The 25,900-nt window shown below is 41.7% G+C and overlaps 1 protein-coding gene across 1 annotated transcript in view; it reads right to left on the bottom strand.

Moving 5' to 3' along the window:
• LOC140476793 (uncharacterized) overlaps positions 1–25,900 on the bottom strand; it is a 567,118-nt gene that overhangs the window by 271,548 nt on the left and 269,670 nt on the right. Inside the window, exons 31-32 of the mRNA XM_072569588.1 lie at positions 9,643–9,724; positions 9,466–9,521 (exon numbers count right to left, since the gene is read on the bottom strand). Of these exons, the coding sequence (XP_072425689.1) occupies positions 9,466–9,521; positions 9,643–9,724 (138 nt within the window). The remainder of the gene's footprint in view (positions 1–9,465; positions 9,522–9,642; positions 9,725–25,900) is intronic.

Below are 25,900 nucleotides of genomic sequence, written 5' to 3'. Positions count from 1 at the left end.
ACAGCAGAATTCTAAATGTTAGGTGAGTGCGATAGCCCTTGACATCAAGGCTGCATTTGACTGAGAGTGCATTGAAGACCCCTAGCAAAACTGTAATCAATGGGTATCGGGGACCAACGTGTGCACATAGAAAGATGGTTGTGGTTGTTGGAGGTCAGTCATCTCAGCTTCAGAACATCTCTGCAAAAGCTCCTCAGAGTAGTGACCTAGGCCCAATTATCTTAAAATGCTTCATCGATGACCTTCCCTCCATCATAAGCTCAGAAGTAGAGTCAGAATTCAGATGTTTGCCAAATAATTGCACAACATTCAGCACATTCACTGCAATACTGAGGCAGCCCATATTCAAATTCAATAATATCCAGGCTTGGGCTGACAAGTGGCAAGTAACATTTGCACCACACATATGCTAGTCAATGACCATCTCCAATAAGAGACACTCTAATTGCCATCCATTGACATTAAATGGTTTTAACATCATTGAATCCCTCACATACTCAACTAGACTCATCACATAAACAAGAATAGGGCAGAGGCAGTAACTTGCAACAAGTAACTTGCCTCCTGAGTCCCCAAAAGGGATCATCTACAGAACATAAATCAGAAGTGTGATGGAACACACCCAACTTGTCTGGTTTGGTGCAGCTTCAACAACACTCAAGAAATTTGTTACCACCCAGGACGAAGTAGCCCACTTGATTGACACCACCCCCTAGCATCCATTTCCTCCATCATCCACACTCAGTGGCAGTAGTCTGTACTATCTACAAGATGCACTGCAGAAAATCACAAAAAAAATCAGAAAATCCTTCGGCAGCACCTTCCAAACCCACAACTATTTCTATCTAGAAGCTCAAGGGCAGCAGATATATGGGAATACCACCACATGTAGATTCCCCTCCAAGCCACTCATCATCCTTACTTGGAACTACATTGCAATTTCTTCACTGTCACTGGGTCAAAATCAGGGAATGCACTTCATAAAGGCATTATGGGTCAACATACATAATGCGGACTTAATTTTAGGAAGACAACTCCCCACCACCTTCTCATGGGCAACTACCTTAACATGCAGGTTCAGTTGGCAGTAGGCAAGGCAAATACAATGTTAGCATTCATTTCAAAAGAACTAGAATAAAAGATAAGAAATATATTGCTGAAACTGAGGTCTTAGGCCCCATATCAAAGGAAGGATGTGCCAGCCTTGGGATTCCAGACGAGGTTTTCAAGAATAATCCCAGGGATGAAGGACTTGTCAGATGAGGAATGGTCAAGGACCTTGTGTTTGTAATTGATGGAGTTTAGAAAGATGAGGGCAGATCTCATTGAAAATTACAGAATACTGAGAGGCCTGGTTAGAGTGGAGGTTGAGATGATTTTTCCACAATTTGAACTATTCGGACCAGAAGAGATAGTCTCAGAGTGATAGGATGACCCTTTAGAACTGAGATGAGGAAAACTTTCTTCAGCCAAAGCATGGTTCATTTTTTTTTAAGAATAGAATTCCTACAGCATGGAAACAGGCTCTTCAGCTCAACAAGTCCATGCTAACCCTCCAAAGAATATCCCACCCAAACTCATTTCCTTATCCAATTACTCTACATTTACCCCTGACTAATGCACCAACCAACACATCCCTGAGCACTGTGTGCAATTTATAATGGTCAATTAACCTAACTTGCATATCTTTGGATTGTGGGAGGAAACCCACGCAGACACAGGGAGAATGTGCAAACTCAACACAGACAGTCACCTGAGGCAGGAAACCCTGGTCCCTGGCACTGTGAGGCAGCAGTGCTAGTCATTGTGCTGCCCCCAAACCATGGTTCATTTGTGGAACTCATTGCTACAAACAGCTGTGGAGGCCAAGTCGTTGAGTGTATTTAAGATGGAGATAGATAGGTTGCTGTTTAGCAAGGGTATCAAAGGTTATGGGGAGAAGGCAGGAGAATGGGGTTGAGTAACATATCAGCCATAATCGAATGGTGGAGCAGACCCAATAGGCCAAACGACCTAATTCTGCTACAATATATTATGGTCTTCCTCAACATAATAAATATATGCTGTAAACAGAGGTACCAGTACTGACTTCTTTGGAACCCTACCAGTCACAGGTAGCCGCTTCTCCCCATTTGCTGTTTCCTGTTGATTAACTCATTTCTACTTATGCTCTTGGCTCTTATGGGCTCTTATCGCTGACTTAACATTTTGTCTTGTTGACTGCCTTCTGGAAGGTCAAACAGCAACTTTCCTTCGTTGAGCTTTCCTTGAAAAACTAAAAGTTGCTTGACACAATCACCCTTTCGGAAAGTCGTGCTGACTAAACTTAATTTGAATGATTTTCCAAATGTTCCTCTATTTCTGGAATGATTTATTCCAATGGTTGACGTTTCAATGAATGATATTAGGCTAATCAGCCTATAGTTACCCACTTTTTGACTCACTCCTTTTTTGAATAGAGGTTTTCATATTGACAGTTTTCCAATCCTCCTATAATTCTCCATCATCCAATGATTTTTGGAAAATTACAACCAATGGATCCACTATGTATGTCACTTTTCTTTTAGCATTCTAAGATGCAAACCATCAGGGCCAGGGAACCTATTTGCATTCAGCCCCATTAGTTTGTCTGATACAACTTCTTTAGTGATGGTGATGATAATAATTGCAATGACTTATTCTTTAGCACTAATGGGATGTTCAAAGTTTCTTCCACAATAGATACCAATGCAAAATATCTGTTTAACCGCTCTGCCATTTCCTTGTTTCCCATAACTATCGCCCTGGATTCATTTGCTAAGGGGCCAACATTGACTTTAATCTCTCATTTCCTTTATATATATTTGATGAAGCACTTATCATCACTTTCTATGTTCCTCACCCATTTTCTCTTGCAGTTTGTTTTCTCTTTTTTATTTTGTTAGTCCTTCTTTGCTGGATTCTGAATTTATCCCAGACTTTGGGACTATCACTGACTTTTGTCTGCTTATATGCTTTATTTTTCAACATCATACTTTCTTTTAACATTCTTGGTTTGCCATACTTGGTTTATCCCTCTCTTTGAATCTTTCCTTCTTACTGGATGTACTTTTGCTGAGAGTCATGAATTACCTTGTTAAATATCGATTAATGCTTGCATACTGTGTTTTTGGCTAATTTACTAGCCTTCTTCACTTTCACTAAGTTTATCCTCACTTCATTTTAATTCCTTTCATGTTAAATACAGTTGGTTCTGGCCCAAGTTTCTCGCCCTCAAGCTGAATATTAAATTCTATCATGTTATGATCACTATTTCTTCGGGAAATTTTTACCCTTAGGTCATTTATTAAACCAGACTTATTATCCATTAACAGATCCAAGATAACCTGCTCCATGGTTGGCTCCATGATATAGTGAAACTATCTACGAAACTATCACTAACGCATTTGATAAATTTGTTGCCGTACCTATCTAGGTTGGTTAACCCAATCAACATGAAGATTAAATTCACCCATAATTATTGCTCTATTTTCACATGCTCCTATTACTTGTCAATTTGTACACTTTCCTGAAGTGTAGTGACTGTTTGGGGGTCTACGAATTACTCTTACCAATGTTTTCATCCCCTTTTTTTAAACCTCCACCCAATGGACTCCATATCATACAAAATGCAATTTTCTTCATTTCATCTCTTATTACCAACACTACTGACCACCTTTTCCTTCCCTCCTGTCTCTCAAGAGTTCAAGCTTTCCTGAATGTGAAGTTCCCAATAACCACGTCTCCGTAATGGCAGTGCGATCACATCTATTTACTTTGATTTACACCATCAGTTTGTTTAACTTATTCTCAAAACTTTGTGCATTAAGATACAAAATATATAGTTTGTTCTATTATCAAATTTCTCTACACCTTTATGATTCTCTGGTGTAAAAAGACATTCATGTATTCAGCCCTTCCTTTTTATTTTCTGTTAGCAATTAGCCCCATCACTGCAATCCCAACTTCTCCTTTACCTTTGATTTTCTAATTTTCCATGTAACTGAATACCCCTCTCTAAAGACCTCCCCTCCCCCAAATCACACACAATTTAGTTTAAAGCTCTACTAATAACCCCAGTTAGGCAATTCTGAAAGCCCCAGTTAGGCAACACTTTGATCCTAGCATGATTCTGGGTAGAGCCAACCCCATTGGAACAGCTATCTTTTTCCCCACTAATTCAATCCAGAGATGATTATGTTTTTGGTTCTGCTTTTTAATTTATCCCCTAGCTGCTCATATTTCCTCATTTGTGATGATCTGCAATTATCATGCTGTGATATTTATGTGAACTCATATCATGTAAATACGAAATGTCGGCCACATAGTACTGAAGAATTCAATGAATTTTTCTTCCAGCATCTAATATACCCACACACATGCATTCTGTGTTTTATTTTACATACAAGGTGATAACAGGCACTTGTGTGTCTGCACTCAGTTAAACAACTCAGATTTATTGTAGCACACGAAAAAAAAACTGCAGATGCTGGAAATTAGAAATAAAACTGAAATTGCTGGAAAATCTTAGCAGGTCTAACAGTTCTTCAGAACTGAAGAAGGGTCACTGGACCCAAAACACTAACTCTGGTTTCTCGCCATGGATGCTGCCAAACCTACTGAGGTTTTCTCGCAATTTCTACTGTACTCCGCATTTTCTACTGTAGCACACTTCCCTCAGTATGTCACACTATAAGAGTTCAGTAAGATGGAGTCTGAGGCCTCTATATTATTATATCACATGCCATGATAGTGACGACATCATGAATACATCCTTTAAAGATATATCACATATCTGCTATATGACCTAAAATATCACAGAATCCACAACACCATGCTATCAGTGATCAACAAGGCCTCTTTAGGTAAAATATTACTAAGTAATTCACTTCTAAATTCTTCAACTCAGGAAAAAAATGTTATAGGGTAAAGAGATCAGCAACTGTGTACATAACATGCACACAGGAAAACAAAATTCCATTCTACAATTTATGTCATAGCCATTGGACTAGATTGCAGATTTATTTAAATGTTTCATCAGAGTTTAATAAGCTAGCAAAGGCTTAATACTGTGATACTGGATATCTACAAAAAAAAGACAATATTGGAAATACTAAGAAAGTGAGTCAGTATCTGTGAAGAGAGAAACAAAGCTAACCGTGCAGTTTAATGATCCTCATCAGAATTCGTTTTTAAACTGGTTTAGGTCTCAAAGCATTGACTATGAATAATTCCATCTCTGAATCTTTCATGGAATTCTTCACTATCTAAAGCTTCTGCTTGTGGCTAATCGCCCTTGTGAAAATAACTTTATTCTCCTCTATTCACTATTCTTCTTACACAAATCTCTTTCTTCAGATTGTACAATTACTAAAACATTATTGCTTTATTTTCAATATCAACTTTTACTCACTATCAACCTCTTTTCATTCTTATTTCATTCTGCATGAGTTTCTACTCCTGCCAGTACTGCACCAAACTTTATGATGTCAGATTTGAGGATCATGGGGTTAAATGCATAGAGGACAGTAGATATTTCAGGTCCAGAATCATTGAGGACAATTATCCTCTCAGCTGATGAACCTTCTTTCTACTACAACACCTGTTGAAATCAGAATGGGGGAGAAAAGACTTTAAAATTACCAATGTCCTTGAACCATCTTTTCCTACTCTGACCTTCCCTACAGTACAGATCAAAGTCATTCAACCCTCCCAAAAGCATCCCACCGTATTTCTGTAAAATTGCAATAGGCTGCATATCCTTTGACATTACAAGGGAATATAGCATAGCTAATCCATTTAAACTGCACACCTCTGAACTGTGGTAGGAAACTTTAGCACCTGGTAGAAATCCATAGAAATACAGGGAGAACATGTAAACTTCATACAGCCAGTTACCCAAAGCTGGAATTGAACCTGGGTCTCTGGAGCTGCGAGGTAGCAATGCTAATCACTCTGCCATCATGCCTCCTCCATTAAGTTCAAATTTGTTTTAGCTTTCAACCTCCAAAAATAAGATTATTACTCATCTGACCCCCCACTGTTATTCTCAAGGCTCCTATTGCATCGTTTATCCTAGTCTTGAACTTATAGCGATCTCACAGCTTCTCCTCTATCTTCATTGCTCCCATGAGTTACCTCTTAGATGATGGAGAAAGTGAGAATTGAAGATGCTGGGGATTAGAGTCAAGAGTATGGTGCGGGAAAAGCACAGCAGGTCAGGCAGTATCCAAGGAGCAGGAGAATTGACGTTTCAGGCATAGCCCCTTCCTCGGGGATGAGGCCTCATTCCTGATGAAGGGCTTTTTCCTGAAACCTTGAGTCTCTTTCTTCATTGATGCTGCTTGACTGGTTGTGCTTTTCCAGCACCACACTCTTGATTCTGACCTCTTAGATGATACTTATTAACTCAGGCCTCCACTTTATACCTTGCATTAAATCACCTCATTTAAAGAAATCTGCTTTTGTTTTGTGTATGTGCTGGTGATTTATTTAAATGTGCATTCCCAGTTACATTGCTTAGCTGAAAAGAGTCAACTTAGGCACAATGTGAGTGGGACGTTTCTGGTTGCTATTACCAGTCCACACATAAAAGAAATCACTAATCTAATTACTTCATTTCAGCCAAATCCTAAATCCATTGCTAACTTGACCTTTCTTTCCAACATTGTTCCTTCCAAAGACAAGGTGACCCCTGTCCTTTTAAAAAGTCTGTCCTTGATCCTCCATTTTTCTAATAGATACTCCATTTTTAACTTATCGTTTCACTATTAGGTCTTTCATACAGCATCACCATTTGAAGTACAGTTAATCTTTCTGATTAATTGTGACTCATATCATCTTTGTCTGATTTTCTTCTTATTGACACCACTAGGATCACCTTGTTAACAATTACAAATGATAATCTATGTGACTATTAACATTCAAATTACACAAGGAAGTGGATTTGTCTCTCTTAGCTTTAAACCTGAATAATTCAATGCTAATTCAATTGGTCTTCATTGCCCCATGGCCTTGGAATTTTCTTCTGTTTCAAATATTTATCTATGCTTTTCTAAATGATACAGTGATCTCCACCTCTGCTATTCCTTGTGCCACGTTTGATATGATGTATATGCTCAAACAGTATGCTGACTGTACCTGAATTGGTATCTCTTGCATCATCCTCAATTCCATCATGCATGTACAAAAGCAAAACATTGGGGGTGCTGGAAATCTGAAATGCTAACATTAAGTACTGGAAATACTTAGCAGGTCAAGGAGCATCTGTAGAGAGATAAATGGAGTTAATAGGCAGATTTTTCAGTTGTTTATGGAGGCAGGACTACAGGCAGGTGGATCTGCAATTTCCTGAAATAGGGTAGTGAAATGGTCTCACTTTATTGGATTCTGCCTCTGGGCCATTGTCGTTCCTCTCTGATTAGGGTGAATGATACGTGACTGCTAATCACTGGCATGGGTGGGTCATTGGATCAATTAAATTTATTTTACAGTCAGAGGTAGGCCTCCTGTTGACGTTGGAAAAGAACTGGTGCTAGCCTCCTGGAGGCAGATCTGGGAAGAGAGACTGCATTCCATCCTTGCATCTACCAGAACCAAAAGAAGAATGCTGCAGCTTCTGAATGTTCAATGGATACGCTGACACATCATAGTAACCAATTTGAATGTAAACATTTTTTGAGTTCCTTTTGGGGTACCTCCATGTTGGCAGATGATACCACGATCCACTTTGGCGGTGTAATCTCCTGCTATTCCTAGTTAGACAGTTAGTGCGCAATTTTACCACTTGTTAAAAAAATTGCATCAGGTGTCTGTCATTGACATGATGTGAGGTCAGGTTGCTGACTCAGATGCATTTTATGATCTTGACCCGAAATGAAAAATGAGCTCAACGTTTCAGGCCTACAACCTTTTACCAGAGGTAAGGTATTCCAAGGAAAGATCACAAATGTTAACTGTTGCTCCCTCAACAGTTAGTACCAGATGGTTGATGAGGGCAGAGCAGTAGATGTTGTCTATAGTCTAAATGGGTTTCAGTAAAACCTTTGATAAGGTTTCACATGGTAGGCTGCTCTGGAAGGTTAGATCTCATGGAATCCAGGGGGACCAGGCAAATTGGATACACAATTGGCTTTATGGTAGGAAGCCAATAGTGTAATAGTGGAAGGATGCTTACCAGACTAGAGGTCTGTGACTAGTGGAGTGCTTCAGGGGTCATTGTTGTTTATTATCTCTATAAATGATTTGCATGAGAATGTACAAGGCATGATTAGTAAGTTTGCAGATGACACTAAAATAGGTGGCAATGTGAACAGTGAAATTGCAGCAGGACCTTGATCAGCTGGGGAAGTGGGCTGAGAAATGGCAAATGGAGTTCAATACAAATAAGTGTGAGATCTTGCATTTTGGAAAGTCAAATCAAGGCAGTGGGCCTTAAGGAGTGTAGTGGAACAGAGGGAACATGGTTCTCTGAAAGTGGAGTAACAGTTAGACAGGGCAGTGAAGAAGGCTTCTGGCACACTGACCTTTGGTCAGGGCATTGAGTATAGATGTAGTTGTACAGGACATTGATGAGACCACACTAGCAGTACCATGTTCAGTTTTGGTCACCTTCCAATAGGAGTGATGTTATTAAACTGGAAAGAGTGCAGAATTGAACCCGGTCTCTGGCACCCGTGCCACCCAGAGTTACAGGGAAAGGTTGGACATGCTTTTTACTTTAGAACATAAGAGCCTGAGGGGGAAATCTTATAGAAGTGTATAAGATTATGACAGGCATGGACAGGGTGAATGCACAAGGACAGTGTCTTTTTCCCAGGATTGGGGAATTGAGGACCAATGAGCATCAGTTTAAGGTTAGAGGGGAAAGAATAAAAGGAATCTGAGGGGCAACATTTTTAGACAAAGGGTGGTACGCATATGAAATGAAGTGCCATCAGAAGTTGTTGGGGCAGGTATGTTAACAACATTTAAAAGGTATTTGGCTAAATACATGGATAGAAAAGGTTTAGAAGGATATGGGTCAAGAGCAGGATATTGGGGTTAGCGTAGATGAACATTTTGGTTGGCATGGACCAATTTGGGCCTTAAGGACTCCAAGATCAGTTGAGTGCTTCCAACATTTTCAGTTTTTATTAAGTAACCTGCTGTTTAGTATTCATAAATTTATATTAGGAGAAAGTGAGGACTGCAGATGCTGGAGATCAGAGTCAAAAATGTGGTGCTGGAAAAGCACAGCAGGTCAGGCAGTATCCGAAGAACAGGAGAGTCGACGTTTTGGGCATTCCTGATGAAGGTCTTATGCACAAAACTTTGATGCTCCTGCTCCTCGGATGCTGCCTGACCTGCTGTGCTTTTCCAACACCACACTTTGGGCGTAAATTTATATTAGCATGGTTCATCAAATAGTACCTAATACGGTGAAGCAAAAACAAATTTAATACTTACTTTTTGCAATCAATTCTCTCTCCGTTTTTTGATCTTCCCGATTCACATCTAGCCACCTGTCAGTTCATTGAATTACTAGACAGTAAATAATGTCAAAGATTGCTCTGAACTACTTAAATATTGTTTAAATATTGTGCTTATTCTTCAATCATGTCATTTTTAAAATTCATGGCACACCTGTTGCAAAGGAACATGTCTTCATACTCCTGATTATTCTCTTCATAGGTAATGATGACATTTTCAAGGAACCATCCATTAGCTGTACAAAAATATATTAGAATTGTAATCAGCTTATTGTTGCATGTGACTGTCATATAGTGTCAAGGTCAGCGGATGCATCTTCACTTCACCTCCCATATTCACTAGACCACCAATCTGGTCTAGTGAATATGGGATGTAATACTGGTCAATGTATTACATCCTGATCACTCAACTGGTAGCACTCAGAACTCATATCTAATATTCCTATACACCATCCTACAAACCTACTAGTGTGCAGTCTTATAGCTACATCTCACAATCTGTACATTGCTCCAGCTAATCAATGAAGGAAGAAATATCACTCGAATAAAGCAACATGTAATTACTTACTCTGTCCTCTCTCTTCCAGGGCAAAACATCAAGTAACTTCAGGAAAACCCAGAGAAGCTAGAGGTGGGGTTTGGAGGTATGAGCAGGCTTCCAGCCTAAGGGAGGAGATGGCACTCCAATTCCTTAAATCTTAGAATAGTCAGTAACTTTTTAATTGTCTCCTCACCCTTCATCTAATGAGCTGGCATGAAGTGAAAGCTGATCATGTTGTGACCACGGTTATTCTACTTTTCTCTGTACATGGTATAGTACCAGGCATCAGGAGTTCAGGACTGGAAACAAAAAATTGGACATCATACCAGGCCAGTCAGTATCTATGGAGAGAAAGCAGGCTAAGGTTTTGAGTCTAGATGACTCTTTAATAGACCTGACTTAAGTGTTGAGCGGGTGGTATTTAAGCAATAGCGGGGGTGGGGGTAGTGCTGTAAGGGAAGGGAGATGTTGATAGTTCAGATTAAGTGATTGAAATGTGTAAAAGGCAAACTAATGGTGTGTCTAACTGCCAGACTGGAAAACACAGGCAGTCCCACTGGGGTACAGGAAGGGGAGGGAAGACATAGTGACAGAGAATGTAACAAGTAAAAGAAAGGGAAGGAATGGGAGTGGGTTCACAATATGAAGATGTTGAACTCAATATTCAATCCAGAAGGTTGTAAAGTTCCTAGTCAGAAGTTCAGTCAGCTCAGTTGGCTGTATGGCTGGTTTGCAATGCAGGAAGATGTCAACAACATGACTTCAATTTTCACTCTGTCTGAGTTTATCATGAATTAAATTGAATTGAGTTGAATTTATTGTCACATGCACCAAGGCACAGTGAAAAGCTTTGTCTTGCAAGCAATGCAGGCAGATCACATAGTTAAGTGGCGTAGATAATAGGTAAACAGCAGCAAAGGCAAAAATACAGGTAGAGGCAAATCTTAAGATTTTGAGAGTCTATTCGGTATTCTAACAACAGCAGGGTAGAAACTGTTATGAAACTGACTGGCGCATGTACTCAGGCTTCTGTACCTTCTCCCCGATGGTCGAGATTGTAGAAAAATATTGCCAGGGTGGAATGGATCTTTGAGAATGCTGGCGGCCTTTCCTTGACAGCGGGCCTGGTAGATGGATACTTTTGTGATTGTCCGGGCCGAGTTCACCACACTCTGTAACAGTCTCCAATCTTGAATAGTACAGTTGTCATACCAGGTAGTAATACATCCAGACAGATGCTATAAAAGCTGGCAGGGGTATTTGTCATCATGCCAAATTTCCTCAGCTGCCTGAGGAAGAAGAGACATTGGGCCTTTGTAACCAGTGCATCCATGTGCAGAGTCCAAGACAGCTTGTTGTGGATGACCAATCCCAGGAGCTTGACACTCTCCACTCGTTCCTGCTCTGTGCTGTTAATGTGTAGGGGGGCATGAATGACATCCCACCAAAAGTCAATAATGGTTTCTTTGGTTTTGCCGGCATTGAGAGCTAGGTTGTTCTCAGTGCACCATTTTTCCAGGTCTTCCACCTCCCATCTGTAGTCTGTTTCGTCGCCATCTGAGATTCGACCGACTATGGTGGTGTCATCAGCAAACTTGTAAATGACATTAGTCTGGTATTTGGCGACGCAGTCATGGGTACACAATGAGTACAGTAGGGAACTGAGTACGCACCCCTGGGGGCTCCAGTGTTGAGTGTTATTGAGGATGAAATATTGTCCCCAATCTTCACTGATTGTGGCCTGTGGGTCAGGAAACTGAGGATCCAGTTGCAGAGAGTGGGGCTTAGTCCAAGATCACTAAGTTTAGTAAGCAGTCTTGAGGGGATAATCGTGTTGAAAGTTGAAACTGTAGTCAATGAGTAGGATTCTTTTGTAGCTGTTCTTGGTGTCAAGATGTTCTAGGGAGGAGTGAAGGGCAAGTGATTTGGCATCTGACATGGATCTATTGGCCTGATAGGCAAATTGGAGTGGGTCAAGAGTCGTGAGGAGGCTGGAGTTGATTAATGCCATGACCAGCCTTTCAAAGCACTTCATGAGCACCGAAGTTACGGCCACTGGGCGGTAGTCTTTGAGACATGCTCCAAGAGCCTTCTTAGGAACAGGGATGACGTTGACCCTCTTGAAACAGGCAGGGACAGTGGTCTGCTGTAGGGAGAGGTTGAAGATGTCTGAGAAGACCTCTGCCAGTTGATCTGCACATGCTCTAAGTGCACGGCCTGGTACTGTCTGGTCCCATCACTTGTATAGAGTCATCGAGTCATAGAGATGTACAGCATGGAAACAGACCCTTCGGTCCAACTCGTCCATGCCGACCAGATATCCCAACCCAATCTAGTCCCACCTGCCAGCACCTGGCCCATATCCCTCCAAACCCTTCCTATTCATATACCCATCCAAATGCCTTTTAAATGTTGCAATTGTACCACTTCCTCTGGCAGATCATTCCATACACGCATCACCCTCTGTGTGAAAAAGTTGCCCCTTAGGGTCTCTTTTATATCTTTTTTCCTCTCACTCTAAACCTATGCCCTCTAGTTCTGGACTGCCCGACCCCAGGGAAAAGATTTTATCTATTTATCATATCTGACTTGATATAACTAATAAATAAACATTCAAAATAAAATTATCTCTTTTTTTTGTTAGTTATGCACTGCATTGTCGTCTTTTTTGTATGGAGTTTTTTTTTCCCTAAATTAAGCTTAATTTGTGTTTTAGTAGTTTGTATAGTAGATTAGTAGTTTGTTTTCTTTATTTATATTGGTGTTGCCATTATATTGTAAAATAGTTACACTATTGTATTAATTTTGTAATTTTGTAAAAAAAATCCCAAAATTTTTCTTTTCAATAAAAAATATTTTAAAAGTGAAAGGTGAGTGGATGGTCATTCTAATGAACAAAGTGGAGGTATTCCACAAAGCAGTTACCCAGTCTCCATCTGATATCACTACTGTAATGAAGAACTCATCGTGAGCCCTGAACACAGTAAACTAGATTAAAAGTACAACTGAAATGCTGTTTCATTTGGGAGACATGCTTGGAGTGTGGATGATGAAAACAGAGGTGGTGAATAGGCAAGTGTTACACCTTCTGCAATTGCACCAAAAGGTTCCATGGGGAAGTGAAGTGAGGAACTATTGAGATAGATAGAAAAGTTGACCAGGGTATCATGGAAGGAATGGTCCCTGTGGTATACTAACAATGGAGGGGAAGATATGTTTGCTGGTACTAAGTATCCTTCTGGTGATGCTGGAATTATTCACCATTCCAGACCTCTCTATCTCTTTAAGAAGGTAGTCTTGAGCCTAACTTTTTCTTGTTTTAAAGGCAAAGGATGTCTGTTGTGTTCCAGATGCAATTCGATTGGTCAAACTACTCAACATTAAACAGAACAGTTAAAATACAAAATAATGAATTTAGAGTAACAACTTATTGGAAAACTTAAAAATCAGATGTATAGCATGGAAACAGACCCTTTGGTCCAACTCGTCCATGCCGACCAGATATCCTAAATTAATCTGTCCCATTTACCAGCACATGGCCTATATCCTTCTAAATCCTTCCTATTCATGTACCCATCCAGATACCTTTTAAATGTTGTAATTGTATTCAGTACGATTTAAATGCCTCCACCACTTCCTCTGGCAGTTCATTCCATACATGCACTTACAGAATAAATGCATGTAAATACTACTATTATTATGGGATGTTATTACTAATAAAATAACATCCCATAATCAAACCCCTTGGCAAAAAGGCAAATTCAGAAACAGATTTTGTCTCATGCAATCCAGCAGTTTAGAAACAAAACTCCCTGGATTCTCACAAAGGAAAACTGATCTGACCTCTGATGCAGTCACTTTTGGATTAGGTTCGTCAGGACTTGTCGGAATACGTGTTACCTCTCCACCAACATTCTGCTCAAAGTGAGCATAAAAGGCATTGAGACATTCTGGGAGGGGTATGTCATCGTCTGCTATCTTGCACTATCTCTTTTTAGAACTGGTGATGTCATTCAGTCTTTGCCATAGTCGCCGGGTGTCTGTCTGAGTCTCTAGTTTGGATTGGTATTGGTCCTTGGTTATCTTAATAGCTCTGTGAAAGTCATACTTGGATTCCTTATATTTGAGTGGGTCTCCTGATCTGAAGGCCTCATGCCTGTTCTTTAGCAGATTCTGTATGTCCTGATTCATCCATGATTTCCTGCTGAGGAACACTCGGTTTGACTTCCTCGGTATACAGTCCTCCACACACTTGCTGATAGAAGTCTGTGACAGTGGTGGTGTACTCATCCAAGGTACCTGCAGACTGTTTGAATATGGCCCAATCAGCCGATTCCAGACAGCATCGGAGTTGATCCTCTGCCTCCTCCGACCAGCACCGGACCTGTATCCACAAGAGGGTCTCCTGCTTGAGCTTCTGCCTCGGGAGAAGAAACACGGCATTGTGGTTGGAGTTCCCAAAATGAGGGCGGGGATGGAGTGGAAGGCATCTTTCACAATGGTGTAGCAATGGTCTAAAATGTTCGGGCCCCTGGTGGGGCAGGTAATGTTCTGGTGGTACTTGGGCAACACCTTCCTCAGATTGGCATGATTGAAGTCGCCAATTAAAATAAACAGGGCCTCTGAGCGTTCCATCTCCAGGGTGTTAGTGGTAGAGTACAGCACATCCAGGACTTCCTCAACCTTATTTTGTGGCGGTATGTACACAGCAGTTAGTATAGTAGTGGGAAATTCCCGTGGTAGATGGAAAGGGCCACATTTGATGGTGAGGAATTCAAAGGTTTGGGGAGCAATGGCTGCCCAGGATTGCAATGTCCGCCCAGCATTGCAATGTCCATGCACCACAAGTCATTGATTAAAAAGCGAACCCCTCCACCCTTTGTCCTCCCCAAGGATGCTGAATGGTCCATATGATGGAAGGAAAACAATCAGCTGAAAGTGTGCAGTTGGGAATGGATTGGTTGAGCCAGATTTCTGTGAAGTGGAGTGTGCAGCAGTCCTGCAGTTCACGCTGGAAGCTAAGCTGTGATCTGGGTTCGTCCATCTTGTTCTCCAAAGATTGTACATTTGCTAGGAGTAAGCTAGGAAGGAGGGTTTTTAAACCAGGTAGTCTCAGTCTTACTAGTAGGCCGGCAAGCTTACCCTGCTTCCTCCCGGGTGTCTTACATTTGAGTGGTCACATGGTCTGGTGGAGTGGATTGTGACTGCTTTCAATGAAGTGATCCTTCCTAGGATCCTGTGGAGCAGGTAGGTTACAGTTTAGTGTATTTTTGCAGAGGGTCTGCTTTGGATCAGTTAGCAGGTAATTTACTGTGTGTATTTTTTTACCAGAGAGAGTTTGCTAAGGTCTTGCCTTCTCAACCTCGCCCTTTTTCTGAGGTGTGTGACCATTCACCACCATTCTTCTATTTCTAACGAATCATCTTCCATTGTTATTCCCTGGGCCTGTGGTGATGTCACCTTTTGCCAGACATGAATGACTAAAGAGGAAAAAGCAGTCCCTCTGCCAGCCTGTAGTACAGCCCAAGGATGCACAGGAGTTCTAACAAAGGAGATTCAGATAAGGATTTTAATGAGATGCGTCTCGAAAAATACCGAAACTCATGAACAAAGAAATGCAGAATTGCCACTAAGTCTTTTGTCTGGCAAAGAGCACAGAGAACACCATATCTAATACAACACTGGAATTTGTGCATAACTTGGAATCCACTCTTTCCAGCATAGATGTGGCATGGTGACTCAATGGTTAGCACTGCTGCCTCATAGAACCAGAGACCTGGGCTCGGTTCAGCAGTTGGTCTTCCCAATTGACTACTTAGTTTGCAGAGGTGCCACCCCTTAAGAATGGCAGTGGCAATCTTGTCCAAACTTACTGACCTGTCTCAACATGAAAGCATTCATATTTCTATTGCCCATGCCAATATGCAGTCTGAAGGACAGGCAGTCACTTTAAGTGCATAGATCATTTCTTGTATCTTTTTTGTATCTTTAACTGTGTTGTGGGTAAACATATTAGAGAAATAATTTTACTGTTGAGTGGTGATCAATTGAACATTAGTGATTCACATCACTGATGAATTACTGGGTCCATGTTTGTACGGACAACCTGTTTCATTGAAATCTGAGTGACTAATTTGTCCTTTCAGACTATTCCTCCTGCCGCTCCTTCCAATTCTGGATCTGTGAGTTTATTTTACCTTTCACGAGATGTGGACATTGCTGGTAAAACTATCAATTTTCCCTAATCACCCTCAAGAAGGTAGTGCTTAGTTGTCTTTTTAAATCACTGCAGTCCTTTTGAAACAGGTATACCCACAACGCTGTCAGGAAGGCAGTTCCAGGATTTTGATCTGCATTCCATGAAGGAGCGATTTGTTTAAAATCAGGATGGTGAATTGCTTGAATGGGAACCTGCAGATGGTGGTCTTTCCACATATCTTTTGCCCTTTCATTACCAGGTGGTCAAGGTCATGGATTTGGAATGAGCTGTTGAAGGAACGGTAGCAAGTTCTTGGATTGCATATTGCATACTGTACATACCAATGTCACTGTACAATGGTAGTGGAGATAGTGAATATTTAAGTTGGTCGATGAGGTCACAATCAATTGGGTTGCTTTTTCTTGGGTGCTGTCAAGCATCTTGGGTATTGTTGGAGATGTAGTTATGTAGGTGAGGGTTGAGCATTCTTTTACAATCTATGGACTTAGTTGTCGAGGGAAGAGAAAAAAGACGTTCCAGTTCATTGAGTCTGCTGGTCAAAAGCCACCTAGCTATACTAATCCCATTTTCGAGCACTTGGCCTTGACTGCTTTCGTATCACTAGTATACATCTAAATAGCGCTTAAATATTGAGGGGTTCTGCATGACCACCCTCACCTCTGGGGTGAACCCCCTGGGTGAGAAAGATCTTCTCTCAAATCATCTGTATATCTTCTGCTCCTTACCTTAAATCTATGCCTCTGATCATTGATTCCTCCAACAAGGGGAAACTTTCCTTTCTATCTACCCTCTCATAATTTTATACATCCTTCCCATAAAATGATGAGGGGTAGTCAATTACACTTGGGAAAGTAATTTGCGTTTTACCAAGTTTTCAGAGATATGGCTGGCATGGTGGTTCAGTGGTGAGCACTGATGCCTTACAGTGCCAAGGGTGCAGGTTCATTCCAGCTTCAGGTAACTGTGGAGTTTGCACATTCTTCTAATATCGGCGTAGGTTTCCACTGGGTCCTCTGGTTTACTTCCACAAGTGTGCAGGTTTGGTGGATTGGCCACACTAAATTTTGCCTAGTGTCCAAGAATGTGCAAGCTAGGAGGATTTAGCTATGGTAAGTGTGAAACTATGGAGATGGGGTGGAGTGGGGTGGGGGGGTGGGGGGGCTTGGTCTAGGTGGGATGCTCTTCTGTATGTTGGTGTGGACATGATGGGCCAAATGGCACCTTCCTGTACTGTTGGGATTCTATGATTCTATGACTGATATGCTCTCATACTTGTTTGGATTTGCTGAGAGGCCACATCTAACTTGTGGAATTAGAGTACAGTCATAATCATATGAGTCTGTAGCATGGAAAACAGGCCCCTTGACTTAAATTGCACAAGTTGCCCAAGCTGCCCAGTTTTCACAATTAAACTATTCCCACTTGTCTGTGTTATATCCATATACCTCCATACCTATCCCATCCAGGTCCCTGTCTAAATATTTATTAAATAGCGAAACTGCATTCGCATCCACCAATACCTCTGGCAGCCCACTCCAGACATTCACTACACTCTGTGTGAAACAATTGCCCTTCTGGACCCAGTTGCATCTCCCCCCCACCCCCTCACCTTAAACCTGAGCCCTCTAATTTTAGACTTCCCTACCCTGAGGAAAACCTTATCTCTCCCTCTCATGATTTTACAGAACTGTATAAGGTCACCTCCTCCACACGACCCCCCTCCCTCCCCTCCTCCCCCCCCCCCACCCCCCCCCACCCCCCCCCCCCCCCACTCCCCAACCCCACCCCAGACTCCTCCACTCCAGGGAAAAGAAGTCCCAACACATCCATTCTCTCCTAACTCAAACCTTCCAGGTAGCATCCGAGTAAATCTTTTCTGTACTCTTTCTAGTTTAATATTATTCTTTCTATAGTGGAGTTATAATGTTAATATTTCATGCTGCTCTTTTCAAAAGACAAAGCCTCATTTTCTAATAATATTTTTTGGCATGATGGCCCTGTGAAAAAGGATGTTCAGTTCCTTAACTTTTCCCTGTTGACAGGAGAGGTTGACAGGACAACACATATGCAATTGGTCATGTCTCTGGACATCTACTTTCCTTCATATGTCATCTCATTTTCCCTCTCCTGCCTTAGCAAAAGGATGATGAACTTTCATCATCTTGAGCACACGGCCTTCAAGATCTTCTGTACACTACATGGATAGTGTCTAAGCTTCCCTACCTTCCCTGGAAGGACATGGAAGAGTAAAAATTTAAGTTTACAGTAATATTGATGGTCACTGGCATTACAATCCTTATCCTTTTCTGAAGCTTCCGGTGAAGTTAAAGGATGTGCTTCTGTTCTAGATCACATTCATACTTAAAATGAGTCACCTCAGGCATGTCTCCAGGGTGAGCTGTGGATACTCTTTTAAAAAAAACCCTAAGTTGGAAAGGACTTCTGTGCAGAATCCATTGTTTTTGTCCCCCTTGCAGCACTTTACCTTGTTGCATCTTCAGCTCCATTGCCTGTAATATTGAATCAAAAAGTACTGATACCTCAGCCTTATGCATGAAGTATTCTTCTGTCCATTGACTGTCATGTAAACATATAACTTCAATCATCAAGTATAGTTCTTCCACTAACTAAAGCAAATGTAAATCAAAAGTATCTTAACTGAAGTACACTGACAGTCTATTAAAATAGCATTGATTAGATCTTGCAGTGGAATTCTTTGTTAAATATTGTTCAATTGACCCAACATAGTTGATTATTTCAAAAGAAAAAGGCATCTAATCAGCTGCTATGGTGAGAAATGTCATGACCTCCTGAGTTCAATTTCTTGTGCTGGCAGAGGACGTTCATGCAACTGAAGCCAGAATACCATGCCAGAACAGGCTAACAATGCAGCAAGTATTTTCAGCAATGTGTTTGGACTCAGTAGCTGCTGATCCAAAATTCATATTTGATATACTTAAGCTTATTTGACTATTTTGTGAAAATGTCCATGACATTTTAGCGATCTCTTTGGAACAAACTGTTTCTAACTTGCCATAATATAGAGGGTGGTCAGTTCTATTCCTGTTAGGTTCAAAGTGAATAGCTCATATTGAAATGCATTTGTCATAATTTTGTCAATTCTCTTAATCCATTAACATTTCATTGTAATCTTATGCTTCCATCTGGATTGTGTATAATTTCATCTAAATTTCTGTAATTGTTAAATTTGCATATGTGGTTTTCTGTCCCATCATTAAAATCATTAATACATATGGTGGATTCTTGAGGTCCCAAAACTGATGCCACAAGTGATATCTTAACACTTATTGTACCCACCCAATATCACTACTTTCTATCTCCACTGCGCAAGCAAGAATTTAGCTTCAACTCCCTGAGATCCAGATTTAACTAACAATCTCATAAGGGGAATTTTTGAAATGCTTTCTGGAAGTTCATATAAATAAATGTTAAAATTTGTTCTCAAGTTCTCTTCCCATTGGTATGTTTGTCCCACAGCACGATGACCTGCCCCGTGAGTCTATGGCAAGGAAGCAAATCATAATCCACCCTAACTGGAACTGGGATGGACTACATATCATTGGCAGGAATCTGATCCACATAAGCAGCCCAGACAACTGAGTCAACCAGCGTCTCTATCGAATTGGAGTTGTTGTGGGAAAAACTTTTCCAAACATGATGTAACTTTGATCTAAGAACAGAATGATAAAGACTCTCATTCTTTCCATCACACAGCTGCCCAGAATTCTCTTCCACTCTTATCACCTGCCATTAAATTTTGGTTTTGTTATGGATGCACCTTCCATAACCATTATATTTTGATATGAAACTTGAACACAGAGCTCCTTTCTTCAAAGATGGGGATGCTACCTATTGTGCCATAAGGTCTTGTACATAAATGTTAAAGAAAATACTTACATTTAATTTAAATTTCAGTTTCTGATATACTCACCAGTACTTATCAGAGAAGTTCCACCCTCACCATATTTCCAACTTTTGCATTATATTTATAATGTAGAGATTTTAGATTCATCTTTAGCAACTGGCGAAGTTCCAGGAGACTGGAGGATGGCTAATATTGTTCCATTCTTTAAGAAAGGTAGCAAAGACAAGCCAGGGAACTACAGGTCAGTGAGCCTGACATCAGTGGGAGGCAGGTTGTTGGAGAGGACACTGAGGGACAGGATCAACCAACATTTGGATAGTCAAGGTCTGATTAGGGATAGTCAGCATGGATTTGTGTGTGGGAAATCAAGTCTGACAAATCTTTGCATTTTTGAAGAGATAACGAAGAGGATGGGTGAAGGGGTAGGGCAGTGGATGTTGTCTATATGGACCTTATAAGGCCTTTGACAAAATACCGCATGGCTGGCTAGTCATGAGGGTTAGTTCACATGGGATCCAGGGAGATCTAGCTAATTGAAATCAAAATTTTCTCAATGGTAGGAAGCAGAGGGCGATGATTGAAGGTTGTTTCTCAGACTGGAAGACTGTGACGAGTGGTGTGCCAAGGGGTCAGTGCTGGGTCTTTTGTTATTTACATAAATGATTATATTAGATTACTTACAGTGTGGAAACAGGTCCTTCGGCCCAACAAGTCCACACCGACCTGCCAAAGCACAACCCACCCAGACCCATTCCCCTACATTTACCCCTTCACCTAACACTATGGGTAATTTAGCATGGCCAATTCACCTAACCTACACATTTTTGGACTGTGGGAGTAAACCAGAGTACCCAGAGGAAACCCACACAGACACAGGAAGAATGTGCAAACTCCACATAGACAGTTGCCTGAGGTGGGAACTGAACCTGGGTCTCTGGCGCTGTGAGGCAGTAGTGCTAACCACTGTGCCACTGTGCCACCCCAATCTGGGTATGAATGTAGAAGGCATAATTAGTAAATTTGAAGATGACCCACAATTAGGAGGTATTGTTGATAGTGAGGAAGGTTATCAAAAATTACAGAGGGATTTTGATCAGGTAGGGAAGTGGGCGAAGAACTGGCAAATACCAACACAGATAAGTGTGAGGTATTGTACTTTGAAAAGTCAAACCAAGGTAGGACTTACACAGTAAATAGTAAAGTCCTGAGGAGTGTTGTGGAATAGAGGGACCTAGGAGTACAAGGACACAGTTCTTAGAAAGCGGCATCACAGGTAGACAGGGTGGTGAAGAAAGCATTTAGTATGCTGGCCTTCATCAATTGAGGCATTAATTATTGGAGTTGGGATGTTATGTTACAGTTGTATAAGTTGTTGATGAGACCACACTTGGGGTATTGTGTACAGCTTTGGTTAACCTATTAAACTGGAAAGATTGCAAAGAAGATTTACAAGTATGCTGCCAGGATGAGTAGGACTGAATTATAAGGAGTGGTTGGCCAGGATAGGTCTTTATTCCTTGGAGTGTAGGAGAATAAGGGGTGACTTATTGAGGGGTATAAAATCATAAGGGGCATACATAGAATGAATGCATAGGGTATTTTTCCCAGGAATGGGGAATTGAAAACTACAGGGCATAGGTTTAAGGTGAGAAGGGAAAGATTTAAGAAGGACCTGAGGGGCAACTTCTTCACACAGAGAGTGGTGCAGATATGGAATGGGTTGTCAGAGAAAGTAGTTCAGGCAGGTACAATAGCAACATTTAAAAAACACTTGGATAGATAAGTGGATGGGAAGGTTTAGAGTGATATGGACCAAATTAGGGCAGTTGGAACCAGCTGAGTGGGCACCATTGTCAGCATGTTCCAGTTTGGGCCATACTATATTACTCTATGACTCCCTATAACTCCATGTATTCATTTTAAAACAATACTGTGTATCTGTATAGACACACTTATACAGGAAATCCAGATATGACCTCTGCAAAGCCATTAGAGATGTCAAGAGACAATACCAGATCAAGTTAGACGCTCAAACTAACCACATGGACACCCGTCGTCTGTGGCAAGGCCTACACAACATAATGGATACAAAATGAAGCACAGCAAGATAGCAGACAAAAACACATCCCTCCATGATGCACTAAATTCAAGCAGAATGCCAGTGGCATGGTGTCATCAGTCCCGACAGCCCCGGCTACACCTGTTCCCTCCGTCACTGCTGCAGATCAGTCTACTTGTGATGTGGCCCACATCAACTCTAGCCTCCCAGCCTGCCTGTAGTCCCTGAAATGTGCCTCCTGGCAAAACAGGTTCACAGTGGATGTCATTTCCTTAGACCTAGACTCATCCCTGGAACATCTAGATAATAAGGACACCGATATCAAGCTCCTGCTCATCAAAAACAGCTCCACCTTCAACACCATAATCCCTACCAGACTAATCTCAAAACTTCAAGGCCTAGATCTAAGCTCTGCCCTCTGACTGGATCCTCAGCTTCCTGACCCACATACTGCAATCAGTGAAGATAGATAACTGCACCACCTCTACGTTAATCCACAACACTGGCACCCTGCAAGGATGCATACTTAGCCCTCTACTGTACTCCCTGTATACCTACAACCATGTAGCCAAATTCTGTATGAATGCCATTTATAAGTCTGCTGACAACACCGTTGTAGGCCAGATATCAAACAATGATGAGTCAGAATAGACAATAGACAATAGACAATAGACAATAGATGCAGGAGTAGGCCATTCTGCCCTTCGAGCCTGCACCGCCATTCAATATGATCATGGCTGATCATTCCTAATTAGTATCCTGTTCCAGCCTTATCTCCATACCCCTTGACTCCACTATCTTTAAGAGCTCTATCCAATTCTTTCTTAAAAGAATCCAGAGACTGGGCCTCCACTGCCCTCTGGGGCAGAGCATTCCACACAGCCACCACTCTCTGTGTGAAGTAGTTTCTCCTCATCTCTGTCCTAAATGGTCTACCCCGTATTTTTAAGTTGTGTCCTCTGGTTCGGCACTCCCCCATCAACGGAAATATGTTCCCTCCTGCCAGAGTGTCCAGTCCTTTCATAAGCCTATACGTTTCAATCAGATCCCCTCTCAGTCTTCTAAACTCAAGGGTATACAAGCCCAGTCGCTTCAGTCTTTCCGTGTAAGGCAATCCTGCCATTCCAGGAATTGACCTCGTGAACCTACGCTGCACTCCCTCAATAGCCAGAATGTCTTTCCTCAAATTTGGAGACCAGAACTGTACACAGTACTCCAGGTGTGGTCTCACCAGGGCCCTGTACAGCTGCAGAAGCACCTCTTTGCTTCTATACTCAATCCCTCTTGTTATGAAGGCCAGCATGCTATTAGCCTTCTTCACGACCTGCTGTACCTGCATGCTTGCCTTCATTGACTGGTGGACAAGAACACCCAGATCTCTCTGAACAGCCCCTTTACCTAATTTGATACCATTGAGGTAGTAATCTGCCTTCCTGTTCTTGCCACCAAAGTGGATAACCAGACATTTATCCACATTAAACTGCATCTGCCATGCATCTGCCCACTCACCTAACTTGTCCAGGTCACCCTGTAATCCCCTAACATCCTCATCACATTTCACCCTACCACCTAGCTTTGTGTCATCAGCAAATTTGCTAATGTTATTGCTGATACCATCTTCTATATCATTTACATATATTGTAAAAAGCTGCGGTCCCAGCACGGATCCCTGCGGTACCCCACTGGTCACTGCCTGCCATTTCGAAATGGAGCCGTTAATCACTACCCTTTGTTTCCTGTTAGCCAACCAATTCTCTATCCAATCTAGTACTTTGCCCCCAATCCCGTGCGCCCTAATTTTACTCACTAACCTCTTGTGTGGGACTTTATCAAAAGCTTTCTGAAAGTCCAGGTACACTACATCCACTGGATCTCCCTCGTCCATCTTCCGAGTTACATCCTCAAAAAATTCAAGAAGATTAGTCAAGCATGATTTCCCCTTCATAAATCCATGCTGACTCTGTCCTATCCTGTTACTATTATCCAGATGTGCCGTAATTTCATCCTTTATAATAGACTCCAGCATCTTTCCCACCACTGAGGTCAGACTAACTGGTCTATAATTTCCTGCTTTCTCCCGCCCACCCTTCTTAAAAAGTGGCACAACATTAGCCGCCCTCCAATCCTCAGGAACCAACCCCGATTCTATTGACACGAGACAAAAAGATATAGAAGCTTGGTGTCATGGTCTCTCAATGTCAGGAAAATAAAAGAACTTTAGGAAGAAAAGTGGAGGACACATCCATAACTACATCAACAGAGCTGAGGTGGAGATTAGATTACTTACAGTGTGGAAACAGGCCCTTCGGCCCAACAAGTTCACACCAACTCGCCGAAGCGCAACCCACCCATACCCCTACCCCTACATTTACCCCTTACCTAACACTATGGGCAATTTAGCATGGCCAATTCACCTGACTTGCACATCTTTGGACTGTGGGAGGAAACCGGAGCACCCGGAGGAAACCCACGCAGACACGGGGAGAACGTGCAAACTCCACACAGTCAGTCGCCTGAGGCGGGAATTGAACCCGGGTCTCTGGCGCTGTGAGGCAGCAGTGCTAACCACTGTGCCACCGTGCCGCCCACTACCACTGTGCCGCCCACCAAGAGGGTCGAGATCATCAAGTTAAGAGGAGTGATGATGACCAACAATCTGTCCCGGACCTCCCATGTAGATGAAATGGTCAAGAAGGGAAAACAGTGCCTCTTCTTCCTCAGGAGGCTTAGGAAATTTGGCATATTCATAAGGATCCTCACCAACTTTTACAGATGTATTCACAGAAAGAAATCCAGGTGCATAATCGCTTGGTACAGTAACTGTTCTGCCTAGGACCACAAAAAAACTACAGAAAGTTGTGTACACAGCCCAGACCATCACAGAAGCCAACCTCTCTCTCATCCATATACTCCATTTACACTTCTCGTTGTTGTGGAAAGGGTGCCAACATCGAATACCCCTCCCACCCCAGTAATACTCTCTTCCAACCTGTTCCATCAGGCAGAAGATACAGAGACTTGAATACATGCACCAACTGTTCAAGAACAGCTCCTTTCCTGCTGTTATTAGACTGGTAAATGGACATCTCTAATTTCAAATTTAATGTTGACTTTGCCTTTGTGCACCTCCTATGCAGATGTAACCTTGTATGTATAGGAGTGCTCTGTTTAAGCACACTATGATCTGTATATCTTTGTTTGCTATGCTATGATCTGCCTGTACTGCTCGCAAAACAAACTTTTCACTGCACTGAGATAAATGTGACAATAAATAAGAGATAGGATTTATAATCATCTAGAAAAGAATAATTTGATTAGGAATAGTCAGCATGGTTTTGTGAAGGGTAGGTCATGCCTCACAAACCTTATTGAGTTCTTTGAGAAGGTGACCAAACAGGTAAATGAGAGTAAACCAGTTGATGTGGTGTATATGGATTTCAGCAAGGCATTCGATAAGGTTCCCCACAGTAGGCTACTGTACAAAATGTGGAGGAATGAGATTGTGGCAGATATAGCAGTTTGGATCAGTAATTGGCTTGCTGAAAGAAAACAGAGGGTTGTAGTTGATGGAACATGTTCATCTTGATGTCCAGTTACTAGCGGTGTACCGCAAGGGTCGGTGTTGGGTCCACTGCTCTTCATCATTTTTATAAACGACCTGGATGAGGGCGTAGAAGGGTAGGTTAGTAAATTTGCAGACGACACT

The sequence above is a fragment of the Chiloscyllium punctatum genome, chromosome 5, assembly GCF_047496795.1.
Source record: "Chiloscyllium punctatum isolate Juve2018m chromosome 5, sChiPun1.3, whole genome shotgun sequence".
Classification (NCBI taxonomy): domain Eukaryota; kingdom Metazoa; phylum Chordata; class Chondrichthyes; order Orectolobiformes; family Hemiscylliidae; genus Chiloscyllium; species Chiloscyllium punctatum.
The sequence above is the reverse complement of the archived record's forward strand: the minus strand, read 5'-3'. Positions and strand labels throughout refer to the sequence as shown.